At 43.6% G+C, this 22069-nt stretch overlaps 1 protein-coding gene across 1 annotated transcript in view; it reads right to left on the bottom strand.

Moving 5' to 3' along the window:
- The window catches only part of PTPN13 (protein tyrosine phosphatase non-receptor type 13), a 159943-nt gene that overhangs the window by 66159 nt on the left and 71715 nt on the right, over positions 1 to 22069 (bottom strand). Inside the window, exons 8-13 of the mRNA XM_066632158.1 lie at positions 13920 to 14015; positions 11942 to 12038; positions 5210 to 5435; positions 3992 to 4066; positions 3262 to 3436; positions 3 to 156 (exon numbers count right to left, since the gene is read on the bottom strand). Coding sequence (XP_066488255.1) covers positions 3 to 156; positions 3262 to 3436; positions 3992 to 4066; positions 5210 to 5435; positions 11942 to 12038; positions 13920 to 14015 — 823 coding nt within the window. The remainder of the gene's footprint in view (positions 1 to 2; positions 157 to 3261; positions 3437 to 3991; positions 4067 to 5209; positions 5436 to 11941; positions 12039 to 13919; positions 14016 to 22069) is intronic.

Raw genomic sequence — 22069 nt, 5'->3', positions numbered from 1 at the left:
ACTGTATCAAACTAATATCGTCCACAAAGAACTTAATGCGGAAGAACAAGGTGAAGTTGATCACGTTTTTGCCCTTTTTCTTTGGTTCCTCTTTCCACCCTTCAGGAGCAACTTTAGTTAGTTTTAACTCTGGATCAATGAAGAAAAATTCATTGTCTGTTACAGAGAGAAAGAGAAAATAAAAAATTAACAAGGCATCTTCAGTCAATCAAGAGTTATTCCTCTAACACAGGGGTGTCCAAACTTTTTGGCAGGAGGGCCACATCATCTCTCTGACACTGTGTTGGGGGCCGGGGAAAAAAGAATTAATTTACATTTTGAATTTGAATAAATTTACATACATTAATATATTAGAGATGGAACTTCTATGACTGAATGAAGGTCTTGCAATAGCTCAAGGTCTACAAAAGGCCTTGCACAAAGCAAGGTTGGTCTTTCCTTTGCTGCCGCTACTGCATCCCAGACGTGAAACAAGCAGTGGAGGGAGCCCTCATCCCACAGCTCATGTGAAAGTTTGAACAGTCACCCTCATGCTGAGAGCACTTGCGTAGGGCAAGCATGGGCTCCAGCAAGTCTCCAGAGGGCCAGAGTCTCATTGGAGACTGGGGGCTTCCCGTGGGCCGCGTTGGGAGTCCCTGAGGACCGCAAGTGGCCCCCGGGCCGGGGTTTGGGCACCCCTGCTCTATCCGACTCTCTATGGCCAGAATCACAGAGCTATGTAACTACTTGAAACATCTTCTCTAACACACTCCCAAGCTGTTTTTCTTAAAGCACAGAGGTTGAAGAGCATAAACCACTACAAACTGAATATGTGGGTAAATGAACAAAAAATTGCTGTAGACTGTAACAGGGATTACTATTGTGCAGTTGGCCTGCATCTTGTGCACAACAGACTTGAATTTGTGCAAGTATTGAATATGCACTCACCGTCCCCGTCCCCCCCCAAAAAAGACAGCGAAAACCAATAAATAGTGCAGTGGATTCTGCCTGCCATTGGATGAACTCCATTTATGACCCTGAAGAGCAAACCTGAAGTGACAGAATGAAACTACTCTTCCCTCAGTTCCCATATTGTGCATATAGGGCACAATCCTAACCAACTTTCCAGCACTGACATAGCTGTGCCAATGTGGCATGCACAGCACCCTGCAGTGGGAAGGCAGTCAAGAGGGCCTCCTCAAGGTTATGGAATGTTTGTTACCTTACATTGGGGCTGCATTGTGACTAGGTCAATGCTGGAAAGTTGGTTAGGATTGCACCCTTAGTTATTAAAGAGACAGTATGTATTTGGTGGCTTTAAGGGAGTTTCAGCTATATGCAATTTTGGTTTTATGTACCAATGTTGGAACACATAATGTGCAGGCTGACTGTAGATCTATCCCAGTCAGCAGAAGCAAAGCCTTTGCATGAGCTGAAGAATGCACCAGCATTAGGTGAGAGTTTATATAAGACATCATCAAATCTTGAGTAGTTCAATCCTAACTAGGACTGGGTCAGCGCATGGGTCAGCGCATGGAGGGTTTTACAACGGTGTTCTGCTGTTGTAAAATGGCTGCCAATGGCATACGCAGGGCACCAATCGCATCCATTTTGTGAATGCTGCCTTAAGTGGCGGCGGCAGTGGCACGGCAGCCCTGCCACCTAAGTCCACTGCTCCTGTCAAGAGCCGGTAAAACAGCGATAGGGGTGGTCAGAATGGGGTGGAGAGGAACTGGGGAGTGTCCAGGAAGGAAGGGGGTGGAATGGGGCATATAATCGGCAGTAGCAACTTGCGCCAATATCCTTGTCTGGTTCCCCTCCCAATGCCTCTCCCTTACTACCTTGGACCTATGCCAGCAAAGCAGCTGGCGCATATCTGAGGGAATCCATTGGACTAACGGAGGCTCACCCCAGGTTAAGGGAATACATGTTCCCTTATCTGGAGGAGACCTCCATGGCTGCCCCCCTGCCCCCACAGAATGCAGTGCCTGCTCTCGTGGCATGACTGCTTGGGGGAAATAGTTAGGATTCAGTTGTTAGACACATAAATGCCTTTTGCAAGAGAGCCAGTATAGTATAGTGATTAGATTACTACTTATGGGAACCTAGGTTCAAATTACCATGAAGTCTACTGGGTGGCCTTTGGTCAATAATCATCTCTCAGTGTAACCTACTTCCCAGTGATGAAAACAGCAGGCTAGGCAGAACCCTGCATGCCGACTTCCTTGGAAGAAAGTCACAGTTAACAAAAAAATAAAAGGAAAATTTTAAAAAAATTTTAAGTAAAGTTCCAGGCACCAAAATGAGACACCATGCTGCGCCAAGCTTTTGCAACCTCAGGTTCAAGCTCCTAGAGTGGCCTCTAGAGAGAGGCAGGATCTCGCTGCCCTGCTCTAAGCATACTGTTAAATGAAACTCTGGCCATCTGAATCTCAGCTTGTCATCGGCCACTATTCTGGAGTGGGTGTTAAATAAGAAAGGTTCCAGCTGCCTTGATTTTCACATAACATTTTATCCCTTCAGAAAAGGCTGTCATCCAAAACCTTTTGGAATAAAAGGACTTAATAAGCAGATGTTCTCTTGATTTTGATTTGTTACTCAGGGCTATTTATCTCTTTTGGGGTCTTATTAAGAAAAGGCTATGTGCACTTACATTCGACAAACTCATGTGTACTAAAGAGGTCTCTCAATGTCTATCAAGAGGTCTAATAGTCATGATTGTCAAACGCAGTGGGCCACCAAATACCACATGCTGGTGTTGCCTTCATGTCCTGCCTTCATTCTTGCCTTCATGTCCTGCTTGTGAGCTTTCCTTGAGGCAGCTTGCTGGCTACAGTGGGAACCAAGATGCTAAATTATCCAGCAGGGCTCTTATGTTCTTAAGGTTACTAAAAGTTGGTTCACACATTAACCTGTGTGTGAGATTTACATCCCACCCTTCTTCCCAGGAGCTCAGGACACAGTGGACATAGCCCTACCCCTTCTGCACCACAATAACCCTGTGATATAGGTGAGCTTGAGAGATTGTGATTCGCCCAAGGCCAACAATAGTTGAGTGGAGATTTGAATCCAGATCTTCTCTGTCTTTGTCTACTCTACACCACACCTGCTCATGTTCATACACAGAACATGATTACTCACAGCAGAATGAATGAACCATCTCTCTTGAAAAGCACTGTGCTTGTATTGAGGAAATTCTATCTGGGATGGCCCATTCTCAGCTGTAACTTGGTGCTTGCTGCTAAAGCCATCACCGGCCCACAGTTAGACTGCTGTCCTTACCTTTTACGGTAGCCAAGCCAAACAAATGATGTTCCACTAAACCGATATGGGCCACCACCATATCAAATACATCTTTGCAGACAGTCTTTGTATCACAGGTCAACTCCAACCTCTGTCCACTTAGTAGCATGACATTGACTTTCCGGCGAGTGTCTTCATTCTTCCCTTTCTTGTTCTGCATTTCATGAAACAAAAAACTGCTCACCACCAAGTCTGCAGAACAGCATACCAGTGACTGAGTTTCATTAGTGGCAAATATCCTGTGAATTTTAAAATGGAATGTCCCTCTCTACCATAATGGTACTAAAGGACAGTTACAATTCATAAAAAAATTAAAAATTAATTTTACAGTAAAAACCACCAAATAACCTTTTAAAAATTAAAACAATGCTCCTATCTCTAGAGAGCTTGCCAAAAGTTCATAATATCTAAGTAGCATTTAACAATATTACTAAAAGTTGCAAATGGATTACAAATTTCAATCTAGGAAATCAATCATTAGGATGCAGATATCTGGGACCAAGGTTGCCCAGAGAAGTAAAGCCAATGGCAGCTACAGGACTTCTGCCTGCTAAGGTCCACTGAGGTGTCAAAGCAGATCAGCCAATATTAACAGTTCTGTGGTATGCAGGGAAGATAGAGGCCAAGAAGGAGACTGAAAGAGGGAAGTAGTAAATTACATATCACTACTACCAATGGTATATATCATTGGTACTAGTTGATATCTTACCAAAATTGACTTTGGCAGGTCCAAGGAGGTGAATGGCTCAATGGTTGTTTTCACAAATTCAGGGCCAAAGAAATTCTGAAAGCCAGAGAATCTCATCTTAGTATTCAGTATACAATCAACCAGGGATTGAGAGACAAAATCTTGGTAGCACAGATGCTGACATTCTTTAAAAAATACAAGGGGTTTGCATCCTAGACTAGAATAGTTATACCCCCCCTCTCATGGCCAAATACTACAACCAGTGGCATAGCTAGTGGGGGAGCAAAGCACTAAGTTTTGCAGGGAGCTCTCCCTGTTCATCCCATGATACTGCATCATTTTTCCAGTGGCTGCTTGGTGGTGTCTCCATCATATCTATTTTTTAAAAAAATATTTTGAGCCCCTTTGGAACAAGGAACAATTTTTTAAAATTTATTTTGCTATGTAAACCCAAAGAACATTTTTGCTGAAAAGTGGTATATATTCTTTAGTACAGTAGCAACAATAATAAAACAAATGGAACCATCACCCAATTCAAGATCTTCCCTCCCCTCCTCTCCCCACCTCAATACAATTTTTTTTGGGTCTGTAGTGTGGTACAACTTCCCACAGTTCTTCAAAGCTATTAATAGAACATAACTAATAATTATACATCTTGCTATATGTATTTTAGTTCATTGTGTTTGTTTGATAGTTTTCCAAAACAGATGATTAAAGGCCACCATTCTACCATAAAGTTGACTTTGTTTTGCCTCTCCAAACTTGGACAGGACTATTGCGTTAATTTATCCATTATAAGACACCCTGAACACGTTTTTTACATGTGTGTTTTAAAAGAACAGTAGCAGCCACTAGACGATTTCTCACATTTCTCACATGAAGCCATTTTCAATCCATCTGTTATGCCTCTTAAAAGCCACTTCTGCCCAGCCCACAGGTGTACACATTTGATCCCTGTTGTGTATATGCAACATTTCGCAGAAATGGCTTAATTGGGGGTCTTTTTTTTCCTGTTCAGTTTACTACCAAAGACCCTAGGTCAACGTTTACCAAACTGTGTGTCATGATGCACCAATACACTACTCTCATAAAAGCAAGTTGAAATTACTAATTTGCAGCTCCTTAAAAACAAGGTGCACTTTAGAGGTTAAGGATAAACAGTGGCTCTGATATTTTGCATCTACAAGTTTGCACATTTGCTCTTGAAGTTCATGACAGAACAAATACCTAAATATTTACCCTTAGTTTCCTTTGGGTCATGGCTGTTTCCAATGCAATTTCTCTCAGGGGATCAATAGTCATATCAAGAACGGTTGGCCTCACGACATCTCCAGGGTACAGACTTAGTCGAGACTGCCGGAGGGCTATTTTAGCTTGCAGCTGCATCATCTCCTCCTCTTGACGTTTCAACATTACATCTTGGCTTACCACGTTACCTTCAAGTGGTGCTTCATATTGGCGACTGCTGTGGAAGAAGTGGGGGAGGACATGTAATTACCATGATAAATGGTGCTGTTCTGCGCACTGTCAGCCAAAGGCACTGCTTCGCAGCTGACAATAATACAGAATCCAGCAATGTTGACCTGGGACATCCTTTCAACAGCCAAAAGTGGCTTCAGAGAGACAAACAAGCTGGGGGGTACAGGGAAGAAAGACAACCAAAGTTTTTAAAAAGTTGCACTTCCTCCTTCCTCATTCACTTTGTACACCCAACGCTGTCCCAGGCATTTTCTCTGTGAGATGGTGTATGCGCTTCATATACGGAGGTGGCACACTCCGATGCACATGGGGAGACAGGGAGAGGTATAGGATCGGTTTAAGCAAGGATATGAAGAAATGACAAAATTCCTAACATGCAAACCATGTGAAGACTTTCAGGTGCAATTACTGCATCACAGGATTTACTTATATGTATATACAGAAAAAAGCTGTATCCAATTGTGACTTTCTATCACTTAAGTGTACAGCAAAAACAAGACTATTGCATGCAGCAGTTAAAGCCAGGTTGCATGTTGATAATTATTAGGCAATAGTACCTTATTTCAATATCTGAATAACACAAGAAGCAGCTATCTGCCTCAAGGTCAGCCTAAATTTGCATCTGACTTGAGAACTTGTGTTCTCAAGTCAGGCAAAAGAAATTACTTATTAACTTGGTGCTAGTTGGATTACCAGTCACCTGGAAAACTGGTTGTAGTGAAAAGCAAGAGAGCTAATGTTAAGTCATTGTCTGCCTTACTTACAGAGACCTTGTTGAATACTGGGGTCAAGAGAAGGAAGCCAGGGTAAAGGAATGAGTTAGAGTGTGAAGAATGAAGAGTGAAGCAGAAGGTTCAGGAGTAGAACTGACAGGGAAAGGACCAGACACTGTGAAAGCAAGAGGTGGAAATTTAACCTATCAGATGCAAGTAGACCTAGAGTGACGATATTCCAAAAGTGGGGAAAAGAGCTTTTGCTGCCTTTAGAGCTGTGTGACACGATAGAAGTTGCAAAGGTGCTGCTTCTTTCATCACACCGCTGCAGTCATGGGAGAATTTACAGCAGCTCAACACACATGCTTAATCTCATTTGATCTTGGAAGCTAAGCAGGGTCAGACCTGGTTAGTACTTGGATGGGAGACTGCCTGGGAATACTGGGTGCTGTAGGCTTATACCATAGTCTTTCGAGACTGAAGGTTGCCAACCAACCAACACTGTGTAAGTGCTCTGCTGCTTTGGCATAGGTTCTCCACATGGAACCCTTTCACTTCAATGAAATCTATTACATGAATTCATTGTGTCCACTATGCAGTTTCTCGTCTTCTTCACTTGTAGGCTGCACAGCACGGCACACTAGGTAAATAGTGCTCCTCTATTTGAATTTCTGTCACGGACAAGAGGGGACTCCCAAGAGAATGCAGACTGATCCAGGGGAGTGCGTATTTAGAGTGCTTGCCCTTTCCTTGTGCCCCACTTTCTTTCATTAGACAAGCAGCTGTATGAGGGAATGTCTTGGTAGAATGTACCTGCTCCACCAGCCCAGGCTATAAGAGGGAGGGAGGCTGTCTGGGCAAAACCCCGCTCGCAGGAGACATCTAAGCCCAGAGGTTCCTACTACAGAGGTTCTTACTACAACTACTTGCAGTAGCATCTGCAGAGAGATGTGACAATCCATGAACTGCCCCATAACCAGAGAAAAGGCAGACCAGGGATTAAAATTGGACCAGTTTTTATTAAAAGTTTAAAAAACAACAAGGGAAGAAAGGTGGGTCAAAAGTGATGCCTGGAAGAAGTTTGCAAAACAGAGTGGAATAAACCAGATGCAGGGGAAGGCACCAGGATGCAGGTTGTGTCTGTCATCTAGTGGGTTCCCTGAAGTATTTGGCGGGCCACTGTGAGATACAGGCAGATGAACTAGATGGGCCTTTGGCCTGATGTAAAGGGGCTCTTCTTATGTTCTTAGATAACCTGATGCATTCTAGCTGGATCTTTCCCTCAGCTGCATCACCTTGCTGGAATGAATCTCCAGCTCTTTTCACTCACTATTCAGTGTAGTGAGTGCTATTCCCTGAATCCAACAGAGTGGGTTCTTGGCCTGCTGGAAAGGAACTATCACTGCTTCCTTTGGACTGGGCATTTTTACATTTGTTGGAGAGGCATAGTAGCACTTCCTGGTTGGAGGAGTGGAACAAAACAAAAAGGAACGTGAAAAGTTCCTTGAAAAGTTATTTATTTTTATCTTTCTCCTCCAAGATGGAGACACTCGAGGCAGCTTACAAGTAAGTTAAAAATCCATACATACAGTAATCAGATTAAACAAAACAAATATCACAGGAGAGTAAAAAGCAAGCACAGAAGGAACCAAAAATTATAAAGCACAAATCAGAGCTCAACCCCATGGGCTGAGGAGCATAAATATACTTTCAGCTGCTGCTGGAATACTGGCATAGAGGGGTCCAACCTGACATATAGACAGAGAGCTGTACCGGTATGGCAAAGATCTTGAGTTCACTATAGAACTCGAGGGCTACAGTTAATCCTCATAATTTATTTGCACGTAATTAACACTAAATCAATCAATCAATCAATCACTGATGTTCCCTACTGTTAGAAGTCTGACCAATCTGAAGAAGTCTGAATACTCTCCATATGCAAAGCAAGATTCTTTCATTTGGTTGAGTATTTTGTAATCCTTCCAATGGACAATTTAAAATTGTTTATGTTACTTGCTTCTGAACGTTAACACTTACAGCGCAATCCTGAGCTGCACTTGGGCCAGCGCAAGTACCTTGCGCCAGCCCAGGACGGTTGCAAACGTGCCTTAAGGTACATTTGTGCCTACTCAGAAGTTGGCAAGGCACGCCAGCCTGCGGAGGCTGGAATAAGCCTCCGCGCTGATGGAGACTCTGAGTCTTGTGTCGGCGGAGCTTGGCCGATGCAAGACTCTGGGGTGGGTGGGGAGGAGGAGGCGGGAGGGAGGCGTTCCCAGGTGGGAGGAAAGTGGGTGGTGGGCAGGCGGGAAGTGGGAGGTGGGGCTGGGACCCGGCAGTTATGCAGTTCTCAACCCCTATTCCCGGGGAGCTCAGAGCAACTTCAAGTCGCTCCGCTCTCCTTGGACTTGTGCCACCTCAGGAGGTGGCACAAGTCTAAGGAGACCCATAGGGGCCAGGGTGCCTTACTCAGAGGTAAGGGGAGAAGTTTCCCCTTACCTCTGGCTGAGCCGCTTTGGGCCCTTATCCCACGCTGGATACAGTGCAGGCCTCTCGATTTGCCTGTTTCAGCACAGGATAGGATTGTTAGTCTTCCCAAACAGCGTGAATTAAAATGAGTTCTCAAATACTATTTTCATGAATCTGGCAAATGCCCAAACAGCTGGTGGATATATTCCACACGGTTCTGATAGTTTTACTTGCTTTCTTTTTTTAAATTATCACTTGATTTTTCCAATCTGTAAAACGCTTTGAAAAGCAGAGTCTGCATGATTATTAAGCCAGTTGGGCCTATGGGCAGTCTACCAAGAACAGTGGGAAGAAAAAGAAGAGAAATGCAGTACCAAAATTTACAGTGACTGATCTTATCTCAGAGGGTTGTGAATTGGAGGAGGACAAATACAATCTTGGATGATTAAGGGCAATCATTGGCAGTAGCAGTCATCCTGAACTGGAATTGCAAAGACTTGATTAAGAATTAGAGCAAAGGTTGCAGCCAATAAGGCATTTTCTTGTGGGTGGATAAAGAAGGGAGGGGCTGATTCACAACAGAACAGGGTGCAGCATTAAATAAAAAGGAAAAAAAACAACAAACAAATTATAGCCCTGCAGTCTACCTTGTTTTTTTGCTGGCAATGAAGTTTCAGTAACCAGAAACTTATCATACTAGTAATTCCCCCCCCTCTGTGTGCGCGCGTGTGTGTGTGTGTGTGTGTAAGAGAGAGAGACAGAGACAGAGAGAGAAAGAGAAACCCTTTTTTGCATGGCACTGGTTGATGAACTCTGGTGTTCAAAACAAAACACAGTCTGAATTCTGCCTTCCCTCTATGTCAAAAGACTGCTCTCCAATACTGTGATTGGTTCTCCTCCAAAAAACAACGACATGTTCTTACAGGCTGGCTCTGCGTTAATGATGCGAGCAAGTTCACATTAGTGGCCCTGTGCTGCAATTATTAGCAGTGCATTCCTCTTTGTCCCTCATGGCTGCTTGTCCTGGTCACAGTTCTTTTTATTTCATTTCATTTTGTCAGTCTTGTCACCAGCCTCCCTTCCCCTTTCTACCTGTATCAGCCAGCATCTCATGCTTCTCAACAGCAGGTTGGGGGTGTGGAGGTTGGCAGTATTCCTCCATGTATTCAGTGAACACAAGAAAGGGAAGGTGAGAACAGAGCTTCAGTACCCTCCCAACTGCATGTGGTTACAAGTGGTGGTCTCCTCAGTGACAAATGTACAGCAGCAATTGTATATACCTTCCTCCTCACCCTCCTTCCCTGCTGCAGCCCCTGAGCCTGAGTGCTGAACCTGCAACGACGCAAGTCATCTTTCTCATCCCTTATTCCCCACTGCTGCTGCCTGAGCACCCGGCCAAAGCTGTTTCCACAAGTTGTGGATCTCTTGGCAACAGCCTGGGGGAAAGCCTCAGAAAGTGGCACAGCTCCCCTGAACAATATCCCGCATGTGGTAGTGCTGAGGGAGTGCATCCGTTTCTGAGAATCCTTCCTGCAGAACCCGCCCCCCCCCAGCTATTGCCAAAAGTCCTGAGTCCCTCAGGGATAAGTTTTGGGGAAGTTCAAAGAGCAGCAATGGGAAGAGGCAGTGGGAAAGATGGATCATAAGAGTGCCATTGATGGTGCACCACTCACTATGCACACCACTATGCACACTCACACCACTGCACTATGGTGCACCACTCCACTCACTACGCTAGTCATACACAACCATCTGCCTTTTGTGGTAGGTGATCCACACCTATATCCCTTCAAATTTCCAAACACATCTTTCATTCTTATATGTGATACAATAGAGTTTTTGTGGTCTTAAAGGTTACAAATCACTCTTTTATTTAAAGAGTTTCATGTACTTGCCCATGTATATCCACATATCTCTTAGGAAATGAGTCAGAAATATTTCTGCTTCAGACCTCACCTCAAACTGAAGAAACCCAGAGTTATTCAAGTCTGAGCAAAGCAGATTTAGACAGGAAATCAGGAAACATTCCCTAGCTGTCAAAGTAGTTGGGCAACGCAACACATTCCATCAGCGAAACAGTGGAATCTCCCACTCCTTGCTCAGTGCTTAAGGACCTAATAGACCTGGTAGTGTAGCTAAAACACCAAGTTAGTGGTGCAAACATCTGTATCATCCAGGGATAGGTATTCAACTCTAAATGACTCGACTCGAGTTGTGAAAATGCTGTTTTTTACAACTTGTTTTGACTAGAGTCACAGATGTCGCTGACCCCAACTCGACTTGTTACTCAGCACTAGTGACTCTAAAAAAGAGTCAGGACACGAAATGACTAAAATCCTACCCCAAGTCCCTATGCTACTTGTGTGTGTTTGTGTGTGTTACTTTTTCACCACTTCTGCATCGCACCAAATATCTTCTGGGAGATCCAGAATCAAGCAGGCATTCTGAAGGACAGCAGCAGACAAGATGGGAGGGTAGGTTTTAGGAGGCAGGAGCTGAAGGGTCGAGAAAGGCTTGAGCTTTTGGGGGGGCTGCACTTGACTAGTTTCTCAGAATGACTCATGGCTCTACTTGAATTACTCTAAATTTTTTTTACGGGTCAAATTGCAAGTCGCTGATTCAGAACTTGACTTGCCACTCAGGCTCAAACACTCCCCTGGTATAATTATGTGGGCATCTTCTGTACTCTGAAATAGAACCTAAGTTCATGACAGAGGACAAGTGACAAGACTTTTCCTATACATGATTAGCATAGAACATAGAACAATGTTTCTCAAACTGTGGGCCGGGACCCAGTAGGTGGGTCAGGAGCCAATTTCAGGTGGGTCCCCATTCATTTCAATATTTTATTTTTAATAAATTAGACTTGATGCTACCATGGTAGGTGACTACATTTGGGCAAATGTTACAGACCTGTACTTTTAACAAGCTACTACGTATATTTTTTTAACAATGATAGTCAATGGGACTTACTTCTGGGTAAGTATTGTGTTGCGTTGCCCAACTACTTTGACAGCTAGGGAATGTTTCCTGATTTCCTGTCTAAATCTGCTTTGGGTAGGATTGCAGCCTAGGATTGTGAAAAATTTCCTGCTTGATGTCACTTCCGGTCATGACATCACTTCCGCTGGGTTCTGACAGATTCTCATTCTACAAAGTGGGTCCGGCTGCTAAATGTGTGAGAATCACCGACACAGACTATATGAATATTTGTGCATGTGTATACGCATGTCTAAAACACCAGGGAGTGAAAGAAGGAAAACCTCTGTGATTAAGGATTAGTAAGATATTTATCATATCCCTCATGTTTTACCTTGATCTTTGTCCCTGGATTCGACCTGATGGAGAGTCATCATCTACTCCTGGGAAAGGACCACTGGAATCATCTCTCAAAGCTTCAAGCCTCCTTGCTGACAAGACACAAAAATCACAATTTAAGTTTACGCCATGAAATCTTATCATAGCATCCCGAGTCACTGTATGAGATGAATTATCTTAAAAGGATCATCATTATATCCACATTTCAATACTGGAAAAATTAGTCTGATTTCTAACAGCACAGATTTAAACAAGTTGAGTAAAGCGACCCACACTGATAGCAAAATATAAATATGATAAAAATTACAGTCATTTCCATTTCCTATTACTATATTGGTTCTATATAGTATATGTACTTTGTAAGTACCTCTGAATTTTCAGTTTTCTGAGTTCATTTCCCATTTTCAGTGGGATTCATTTCTAACACATGGAAACTTTCAGGACTCAAGGAAGTATTTCCAGGACCTCATTCTCCAGCTTGGTGGGTGGTCAACCATTTGCAGAGCTGGAATCCACCTTTAACCTCAGACTTCAGCAGTTTTTTAAAATCTCTCTGCCTTTTTGCTGTTTATTTCCTCATGGAACCTAGCAAGGGCCTTTTCTGTTAAATGCTCATAGGCAAGGACGCAGTGGAAGCCATTTTAGGTTTCTTCTGCAAGGTGTAACTGAGTCTTTGAGTCTTTAAGAAAGATGATATAATACTATAATAAAGTAACTGAGCTACCTTGTACCTTCCAGTGAGAAAGCTGACTATCTGCTAAATCACACTTTTACATAATCTGGGAAGTGGGGGTGGCCCTATTTCATCACTGGAAACAGGAGAGACGAGGGGAGGTACCTAAGATTTCTGAAGGGGATTAGACCTACAAAAGGAAGGAGACAAACTAACACTAAGAAAGTCAGGAAGAGAAGCAAGCAAGTGCTCTTTGGTCAGCAATGCTGTAGAGCAGGGGTGTCAAACTCATTTTATATGGAGGGCCACATAGCATTCATGATGCCAGCTGAGGGCCGGAAGTGATGTCATTAGGCAAGAAGTGAGGTCATTAAACAGGTCATAACCAAAAACAAGCACTTTTTTCTCACTTAGGAACTCATTAGCTGCAAATAACGAAAGAGAAAATATATGAATCTTGATCATATTTCAAGATATGGGAGAGCCCAATTTTCATGTGGGCTGCCCTTCCAGCAGTAATACCTCAGCACTGCTCAGCAGCTGAAAGCCTAAGGGCCATATATAAAGCTTCCGCAGGCCGCATCCGGCCCCCGGGCCTTATGTTTGACAACCCTGCTGTAGAGAACTAGTTATTGCTCAGCTGCTGCTGTCCCTTACAGAAATTTTTCTTTGTAAGTGTGTAAACCAGGAATGTCAAACTCGTTTCATACTGAGGGCTGAAGTTAGTGTTCATGGTGCCTACTGAGGACCAGAAGTGACCTCAGGAAGGAGAAAGTAACATCATTCAGCAGATGATGGCCAGAAATAAACACTTGGTTCTCACATATAAACTCATTAGCTGCTAGAGACAGAAGAGAAAATGTGCAAATCCTGTTCATATTTTCAAGATATGAAAGAGCCCAATTATCATGCTGGGAGAACCCAATTATATCGGGGACCAGATGAACTGCTTCCAGGGGCTACATTTGGCCCACGCGCCTTATGTTTGATACCCCTGGTGTAAACTGTATGAGAAAGAATAATAAAGTAGAGTAGTTGTCATGCTAACTTCTTGCTGATTTTGAGTCCAGCACAATTGCAGGCCCCTCTCCATACCCTGATATGGGAAGCTTTTTTTCCTTCTTTGCATCTACGGAGCAAGGAAGCAGCAAAGGGAAAAAGCAACAAAAATGACAAATTAAGTCAGTGTCATTGAGGCAACTCTGTAATGGTAAGATTACGAGTCACCAAGTGAAGGCCAGGGCTCTGGGGATTCAGATTACACAACTGGTTTGTTATTTTAATTCCAAACAGTTCTTACCTTGTCTGAAATCTGCCTCCGTAGAAATAAATGATGGACTCTCACTGTCCGTGCTGTATATATCACTGTGGTAAGATTTATATCTCCGCACATGTTCTGAAAGAGTTTTAAGTAAACAAAAGGGTGTAAACACTCGGTGGATATTTAAGACCATAATATGCCATGTAATCATCTCAATCTTATGACTTTTAAAACATAGAAAAAGCTACTAGTCAATGCTGTGGTCTATGTCTCTGTAATAATGATGTGGTCTAAATAGTTGACCCCCCCCCCCCCACTGTTCTTATTATGATTTTATTGTTCCACTTATTGTACATTTTAAGGTGGTATTTGTAAGCCGCCTTGGGTATTTGCTTCAGTATGGGAAAGGCGGGATATAATCTTTTAAATGAATGAATGAATGAATGGCCACTAACATAACAGTATCATTTTAAAGAACCATTTATGTCTGGGAGCAGCACTGTCAAGCCCATCTGGCGAGTGGGCCATTTCCCCATGCACGACCATTGAGACCATTGCCTGGGCCATCGGGCTGCCCAAGGAGTGCACTGCCAACAACCTGGCTGCCAAACCCACAGCTACAGGCACTGAACAAGTCACAATCAGGCCTGTGACTGCTTACACTTGCCCCAGGGCTTCAAATGGTGCCTACCTGACTACCAGGGTTAACTCCAGGGCAGGCTCTAGTTAGAAAGTGGGTTGGACCACACAAGCCCACAAGGCAGGCTCCAGAATTCAAGCTTCTGCCAGTGCCAGGATCCAAAGCTTTCTGTCTCTACAGCCACGTATCAAGACTGGGAAATCTTATAAGGAAGAACATTTACACACACCTACAGAGCCATGTTGTTGAAACACTTGGTTAAGTGGTAAACTCTGTTAATCCAAATCGTCACATGCTGCCAAAGGTGAGCAGAGATGCTTCTAAACAGAGCTCACTGATTAAACTGCCAGTTAACTAAACAGCCCCCTCACTTACAGACAAGGTTCCCTTGCAGTACTGTTCTGCAATCCTTCCCTTTCTGCCAAGGCCCTCTAGGTATGATATTTTTTCCACTTCCTGCCATATATGGGCCATGTAAGGAAGGAAGTGGAATGTCTCTGTTTCTAGAGGACACTCATGAAGAAGAGAGGGCGGAGAGGCATCCCAAAGGAAGCTCTGTCAGATGTTTGGTGAAAGCTTTGTAAACAGTTACACTTGGGTTATGTTCCCATTTGGGTTATGTTCCCAAATGTTTCCCAAGTGTGCTAGATAGTATGGGTTTTACTGTACAGTATATATGTACACACACAAAAATGTAAACAAAATACAATAAGGGATGACCATTCATAAAACAGGGCGCAATCCAAACTGTGCTATATGCCGGCCTAAGTTCCTTGTGCCTAAGTGCCGGCCTAGGAGGGTCACAAATGTGCCGTAAAGCACATTTGCGTCTCCTCGAGGGGAAGCCAGGCTGGCGCTCTGAGAAGCGCCAGCCTGCGAAGGCTGACACAAGCCTCTGCGCCGACTTCCCCTCAGCAGCTTGTGTCGGTCCGCCTGCATCGATACAAGCGGAAAAGGAAGGTGTGGGCGGGGCGGAGGAGGGAGGGAGGTGTTCCTGGGTGGGGTGAGGGAGGGCAATGGGTGGCCCTAGGGGCGGGCGGGCAGGCAGGCAGCAGGAGGCAGGGCTGGGATCTGGTAGTTATACCCAGGAAGTTCCCGGTTTCAAGTCGCTCCGCTCTCCTTGGACGTGTGCCACCTCAGGAGGTGGCGCAAGTCCGAGGAGACCCATTGTGGCCAGTAGCCCTTACCCAGGGGTAAGGAGAAACGTTTCCCCTTACCTCTGGCTGAGCCGCTTCTGGCCACAATCCTGCGCCGGATACAGTGCAAGCCTCCTGGCTTGCCTGTTCCAGCACAGGTTAGGATTTCGCCCATGATCACATTGTTGTTTCAGTAAATGCAGCCCTAACTGCAACCGTCACCTGTTTTAGGTGAAATCAACACCTGTAAGGATTCTTTTTCCCCTCAAGGAAACCAATTATGTATACAGTATTAAAGATTCCTTTGATCTGAGCTGGGTTTTGCCCATTACTAGAAGGTCTTGAATTTGATCAAACCACCCCCAAATGGGAATAGGATTTTTACATTTCCCTCAGAAAGCTATTTGAAATTTAGCAGCAGTTAATAAAAGTGCAGTCTTTCTTGATGCCATTGATGTCTCTCCGTTTCTAACAGCCTTATTATTTTTAAATAAGTTTGACCTCAAAATTCTTATTTCTTGCATTTTTATTTTCAGAATGGAAAAAAAAATAACTAGAAATAGAAACCTTGATTTTTAGCTTGATCACATTTCTGAGGAACAAAGGCAGCCCTACATTAGCAAAGCAATACCAGGGGACAAGTGGTATAAAATGTTTAACAAGCTGAAGGCAAAAGATTATGGGTTCTGGAGGATAATTATAGGTTTTCAGTAGGATGATGCTTCCTTCAGGGGAAAGAACTGTAAAGGCATCTAACAGTTCATTGTCAACTATCTGGGACACCCTTCCCAGCCTGAAAAAGGAAAGGGGATGTCACAATGCATATGGTTTTCTAAAAAGTGGAAACTGACAAAGGGCCTAATCCTGAATTGGGGCAGCCCCAGCAATCACTGTTACTGAGGCCTGCACCAGTAGGCTACAGCAACACGGGCCTCCTTGGTTCTACACCTGCTAAACAGAGAGTGAGGAAACCAATTGCAGCCACTACAGTAAAGGGAACATTTGTTCCCTAACCCAGAGGAGACTCCGGCGGCTGCTCTGGCCCCACAGGATGCAGTGGCTGCCATTTCAGCGTTGCTGCTCCTTGTGGTGGCCTCGGAGCTTAGGACTGAGCTGCCCAAGAACTAGAATGGTTTGTAGAACTAGAATGCAACCACAAGGTCCTGTATAGAATAATGAACACACAATAATGGAGAGAAGCTCGATTATGCCAACTACTGTTTAGAAACTTGTGCACAGATTTATGAGGGGAATTTATATACAAATAAACATCTCCTAGTTCACAAATTAACAGACAGTATATGCTTTTGTGTGCTACAGTGGTAACATCATCTGGTTATATTAAAAAATGGTAGTAACCCAGGGTTACCCAGGGTAGTAACCCAGCTCATGTTAAAACACCATGCCAAGATGGAAAGCAGACTGACATACTCAAGGCAGGGGTAAGGGAGAAGAGCTCATACATCTACCAAACACCCCAGTGTGTGCAAATGTGTTTTCATGATAAAGTTGTCCTTAGGACTGAATCTGTGAGCGGATAAGAACGAAGTGATTCTCGTTACTGGACTATGGGATTCAGCTTCTTCTGGGGGAGCAATATGTTTGTATGGCCGCAATGCCAATTGTTATGGTCCATGCACACAGGCTCAACCTTGACTGCTATGCTTATGCATCAGTTTGCAAGTAGGGCAGAGCTCTGTGACATTCAGAATATCAACCTTTTCAAGAGTGAATAGATCCACCCTGAATTAGAACTGCTTAGGATAAAGTCAAGCCTCGCAAATTGTCACTGATTCTGTGCAGTCAACATACAGCGGAAGGACCCGGCTGGGAATGACATAAACGAAGTAACGCTGCGGCTTGCAAATCAATGTCTGCACTGACTTGTATTGAATGCATGCTTGTTCTATCCAGTTGTCAATATCTGCAAAGAGCAAGCTCAAAGGAAAGCAGAAACCTAGTTTGAAATGAAGCAAACATGCCATTTACTGAAAGCAAGGCACGCAAGTCCAGTGCATGCAACATGCCGCTCACCGCAGCCAGTAACACGACCAGGAATTAAAGACCCAACATTTTGATCTGAAATTTTGTTATTCCAAATGCAAGATTCAAGTTAACATAAACAAACACTGTACTAGGAAGAAGAGATGGGGAAGATCTCCATAAGTACTGTCAGAAAGGGCTTCCCTTAAAGATGCAAATAATTATAGTGCAGGTGGGACCTCAGTATCTTCTGGGGTTTGGTTCTGGGACTCCCTCAGATATCAAAAAAGTGTTAAATAAAAGCAGTTAAAACAAAACAAACAAGTCAGTTAGGTAATCAATTAGAATTGCTATTTTAGAATTGTCAATTAGGTAGTCAATTAGAGTTGCTGAGAGCCAGAGCGGTGCAGCAGTTTGGGAGGTGGACTTAGATCTGGAAGATCCAGGTTCTAATTCCCCCTCAGGCATGAAGCTTCCTGGGTGACCTTGGGCCAGTCACTTTCTCTCAGTTTCACCTAACTCACAGGACTGTTGTGGGGACAAAAGGAGGAAAGCAGCTGTGTACACGGCCGGAGCTCTTCGGAGGAAGAGCGGTATAAAAAAAAATGTGAAAAATAAATATTTTGTGGCTCACTCTGAGAAAAGTGACTCCCTCCCTTTGCCCTGGTTATAAATCACTTTATTGTTCAATGAGTCAGGGCGAGGGGAGGGGATCGGTTTTCTTGGAGTGAGCTGCAAAATAATAGCTAATACTCTGACTCCCTAGAAAAGCAGTTTTTAGAATGGGGATTGTAAAGGGACTTCCCCCCCTTCTCCAGGGATCAGCAGGGTCTCTCTTATCTGTGGCCATCAGTATTGAGTCTCATCTGTGGATTTAAAAAATCTGTGTACAAAAAGTTCGAAAGTTTGGGAAATCTCACATGTTTGCATATGGATTAACTAAATATTATTTTAATGAGTTTTGATATTCAGTCTTTTCCTTTTGAAAGAAGTACCCTTTAATTAAAAATTAAAATTGGAAGCAAGGAGCTTTGGTTAAAAAATCAATGACTCAAAAAAAAAAATTAAAATACTAAGGTTAATATGCACCCTCACTATGCCTAATTCATAACTAGAGAGCCTGATAGTCACAATGGCACAGAATGAATTGCTTATCTGTGAATATAAGGAGGACACAGGCATAGTCCACTATGAAGTTCTCTTACACAGGCAAAGGTTCACAAGTTCCAAGAGTCCTCTGTTCCAATGGCATTTAAATAAGAGAACGTCCTGGTGAATCTTGTAATTCTTACAAGGTGACTATTAGTTTGACAAAAGGCAGTGGTCTTCAACTTTTTCATACCAAAACCCATTATGTTCTCCCAGCACTGTTCACTGTAACCAAATATTCTTATTAGAGAACAGAAAAGGTCACCATGAAGCCTGGCACGAGTGAAAGTTATTTGACATAATTGTTTAAAATCTGAGCAGGACTGGAACACAATCTCCTGGTACCTGAAGGGACACACCAGATGCCTCCCCCTTTACCGGGAAGTGAATCCAAACCAGGACCTCCAGCAAACAAGCCCAAGCACCTTGCTTCCTACCTGTCAGCAAGCTATTGGCGTTGCCTTTTAGAAGCACCACCACTATGAGGGCCAGAGAAAATAGTTCTGCACATGAACCTAGCTAGATCAAATGATCTTAGGAGCCAAACGGCCATTACATAACTATTGCTTCAAAGTTGGTTCTTTTGTCTATGCAACTTGTCGGGGCAAATGATAATAATCTGCAAACGACAACCTTGCCTGATTCCCACATCACAGGTTGATAGGAAGTTGCCTTAAACTGAAATCAAGATCATCGGTCCATGTAACTCAGGTTGCAATCCTATGCACACTTTCCTAGAAGTAAGACCCAATGAACACTACGGAACTTACTTCTGAACAGACATGTACGTATATATAGGATTAAGCTATCAGTATTGTAAACTCCTATTGGCAATAGCAATCCAGGGTTTCAGATAGGAATTTGTCTCTGCCCTATTTGGAGATGGCAGGGATTGACCCTGAGACCTTCTGTAATGTAGAACAGGTGCCCTACCAATGAGCCATGCTCCTTTCCCAGAGAAGCAGTCTCTGGCCCCTCGAACCCTGGTCTGCATGTATTGGACCCAGACCCCCAACTGGAAGCCCTGGCTTCTCTCCAAACTTGGTCAAGGCATGACAGTTAGCCTGCATTATCATCTCCCTACAGCAGACAGAAGCTGAAGCCAAGAGAAAAAGCAGCTTGTCTAAGGTCACATGTTGAGTCCATGGCAGATTTAAGATTTTAAACTCTGAACATTCTGTTTCACTGCTCTGTCTTGCAGACATTTATACTGATTTTTAAAGTGGTTAGCAAGAAAAAAAGCTGCTTATATTACACAAAATTGGGACAAAAATCCAGTAAAACAACAAATACAATTTTAGCATTCAGAAAAAGATCTAGATGTTCCTTGCAAAATGAGAAGCTAAACAGTTCAGTTACTACTTTCTTCACAGTGATAAAATTATACAAGCTATTCCAAATATCAAGCTGAAGTTGGCGTTGGCCATCAGCCAGGTTAATATCAAGCAGACTTCCCAAGAACTAGGGCTATGAGATGTTTTCCCTGAAAATCAAATTGCACATATTCTGTTCAACCCCATTCTCTCTTAGACACCTGAAACAACAGTGTACTGTGCCGCTACAGTTTCTATGGTCAGCAGAATATGATGTTCCAAGCACTGCTGTAACCAGACTCAAAACACTGCACCAACCATGCAGAATCCAATCTGACCACCTCTGGATTTTAAACTGTATTTAGAACCACAGAGATTGCATCCGGTAACAAAAGTACATCATACACAGTACCGCATTTGCTTCTGCAAGGAAACTGTGCATCAGTGCCATAGAACTGAAGGTTCTCTTCCAAAATCACAGGATGGTAGCAAATTAATAACTGAATGGAAGCTTAATTGTTAAAATGAAGCTGTGGCTTCTCCAGTAGAATGCAAACAATTGCAACTTATTTCTACAGAAGCAATAGTTACAAGCTAATAGGTGCAAAATAGAGCGACTAAGATGATTACGGGGTTGGGGCACCTTCCTTATGAGGAAAGGCTACGGCGTTTGGGCCTCTTCAGCCTAGAAAAGAGACGCCTGAGGGGAGACATGATTGAGACATACAAAATGATGCAGGGGATGGACAGAGTGGATAGGGAGATGCTCTTTACACTCTCACATAATACCAGAACCAGGGGACATCCACTAAAATTGAGTGTTTGGCGGGTTAGGACAGACAAAAGAAAATATTTCTTTACTCAGCGTGTGGTCGGTCTGTGGAACTCCTTGCCACAGGATGTGGTGCTGGCGTCTAGCCTGGATGCCTTTAAAAGGGGATTGGACAAGTTTCTGGAGGAAAAATCCATTACGGGGTACAGCCTATGGCCTGATCCAGTGGGGCTGTTCTTATGTTCTTATCTTATGCTTAATTATGTCATATTGTTATTCAGGAGAAAGCAATTACACCATCTCCCCACTACGATGCAGTTCATCCTTTGTGGTGCTTTTGTGCAAGAACAATAATGCTGGCTGTTTTGAGATACATATGTTCCAAATTTCAGTACAGACCTTCAGAATGGATCAGTCAGGTACATACGCTGGGGATTAAGTGGGTGGTGATCCTCCCCACGGCCAATCAGGCTTGCTTGCCAATCAGGGAGGGACAGGCAGGGACCAAGCCTACTGGCTGCAACCACAGCAGCTAGAAAGTAAACTGTAAGAAAATACAGTCATGCTGCCACTCTGCAACGTCTTACAGATAAACTCTAGCTGCTGTGACTTGCATGACATCTACCTGAAGGGTTGAATTGTCCTGTAGAGAGTGGTGGGTGTGTACCTCATGTGCGGTGCCATCACTGTAAAGCCACATAATGGTTTTCCTGACATATTTTCGCTTGCACAAGATGGGTTACGTAAAGGGATGAAGTCTGGGGCAGAGTCTGGGAAGACAGCCAGGTGTCGACGGATGTATCTGGGTGCCCAACTCCACTCCATCCAGCAGTCTAGCCAGACTGGCATGGGAATAAAAGACTTCTTCATTTAGAATGTAGTCTCAGCCTGCTGGAGCGGCATGATTTCTGACAGCCGGTTTTCAGCCCAATCCTATCCACACTTTCCTGGGAGTAAGCCCCATTGACTGTAATGGGACTTACTTCTGAGTAGACATGCATAGGATTGGGCTGTGTGTTGCCTTCTTACTGCTATGGAATTTTATTGCTTTGGATTCCCCTCTGAATTTGCATTTGTTCTAGACAGCCTGCCTTGAAGTGCAAAATTATTTCTCAATTTACCTAGTAAAATATACTGGAAATTGCTATATGTTACTTCAAATGTGTGTACACGCACAGGCTACATGCAATGCAGAA

The sequence above is a fragment of the Tiliqua scincoides genome, chromosome 6 (genome assembly GCF_035046505.1).
Source record: "Tiliqua scincoides isolate rTilSci1 chromosome 6, rTilSci1.hap2, whole genome shotgun sequence".
NCBI lineage: Eukaryota > Metazoa > Chordata > Lepidosauria > Squamata > Scincidae > Tiliqua > Tiliqua scincoides.
Note: the sequence above shows the minus strand (reverse complement) of the source record. Positions and strands in the feature narration are given on the sequence as shown.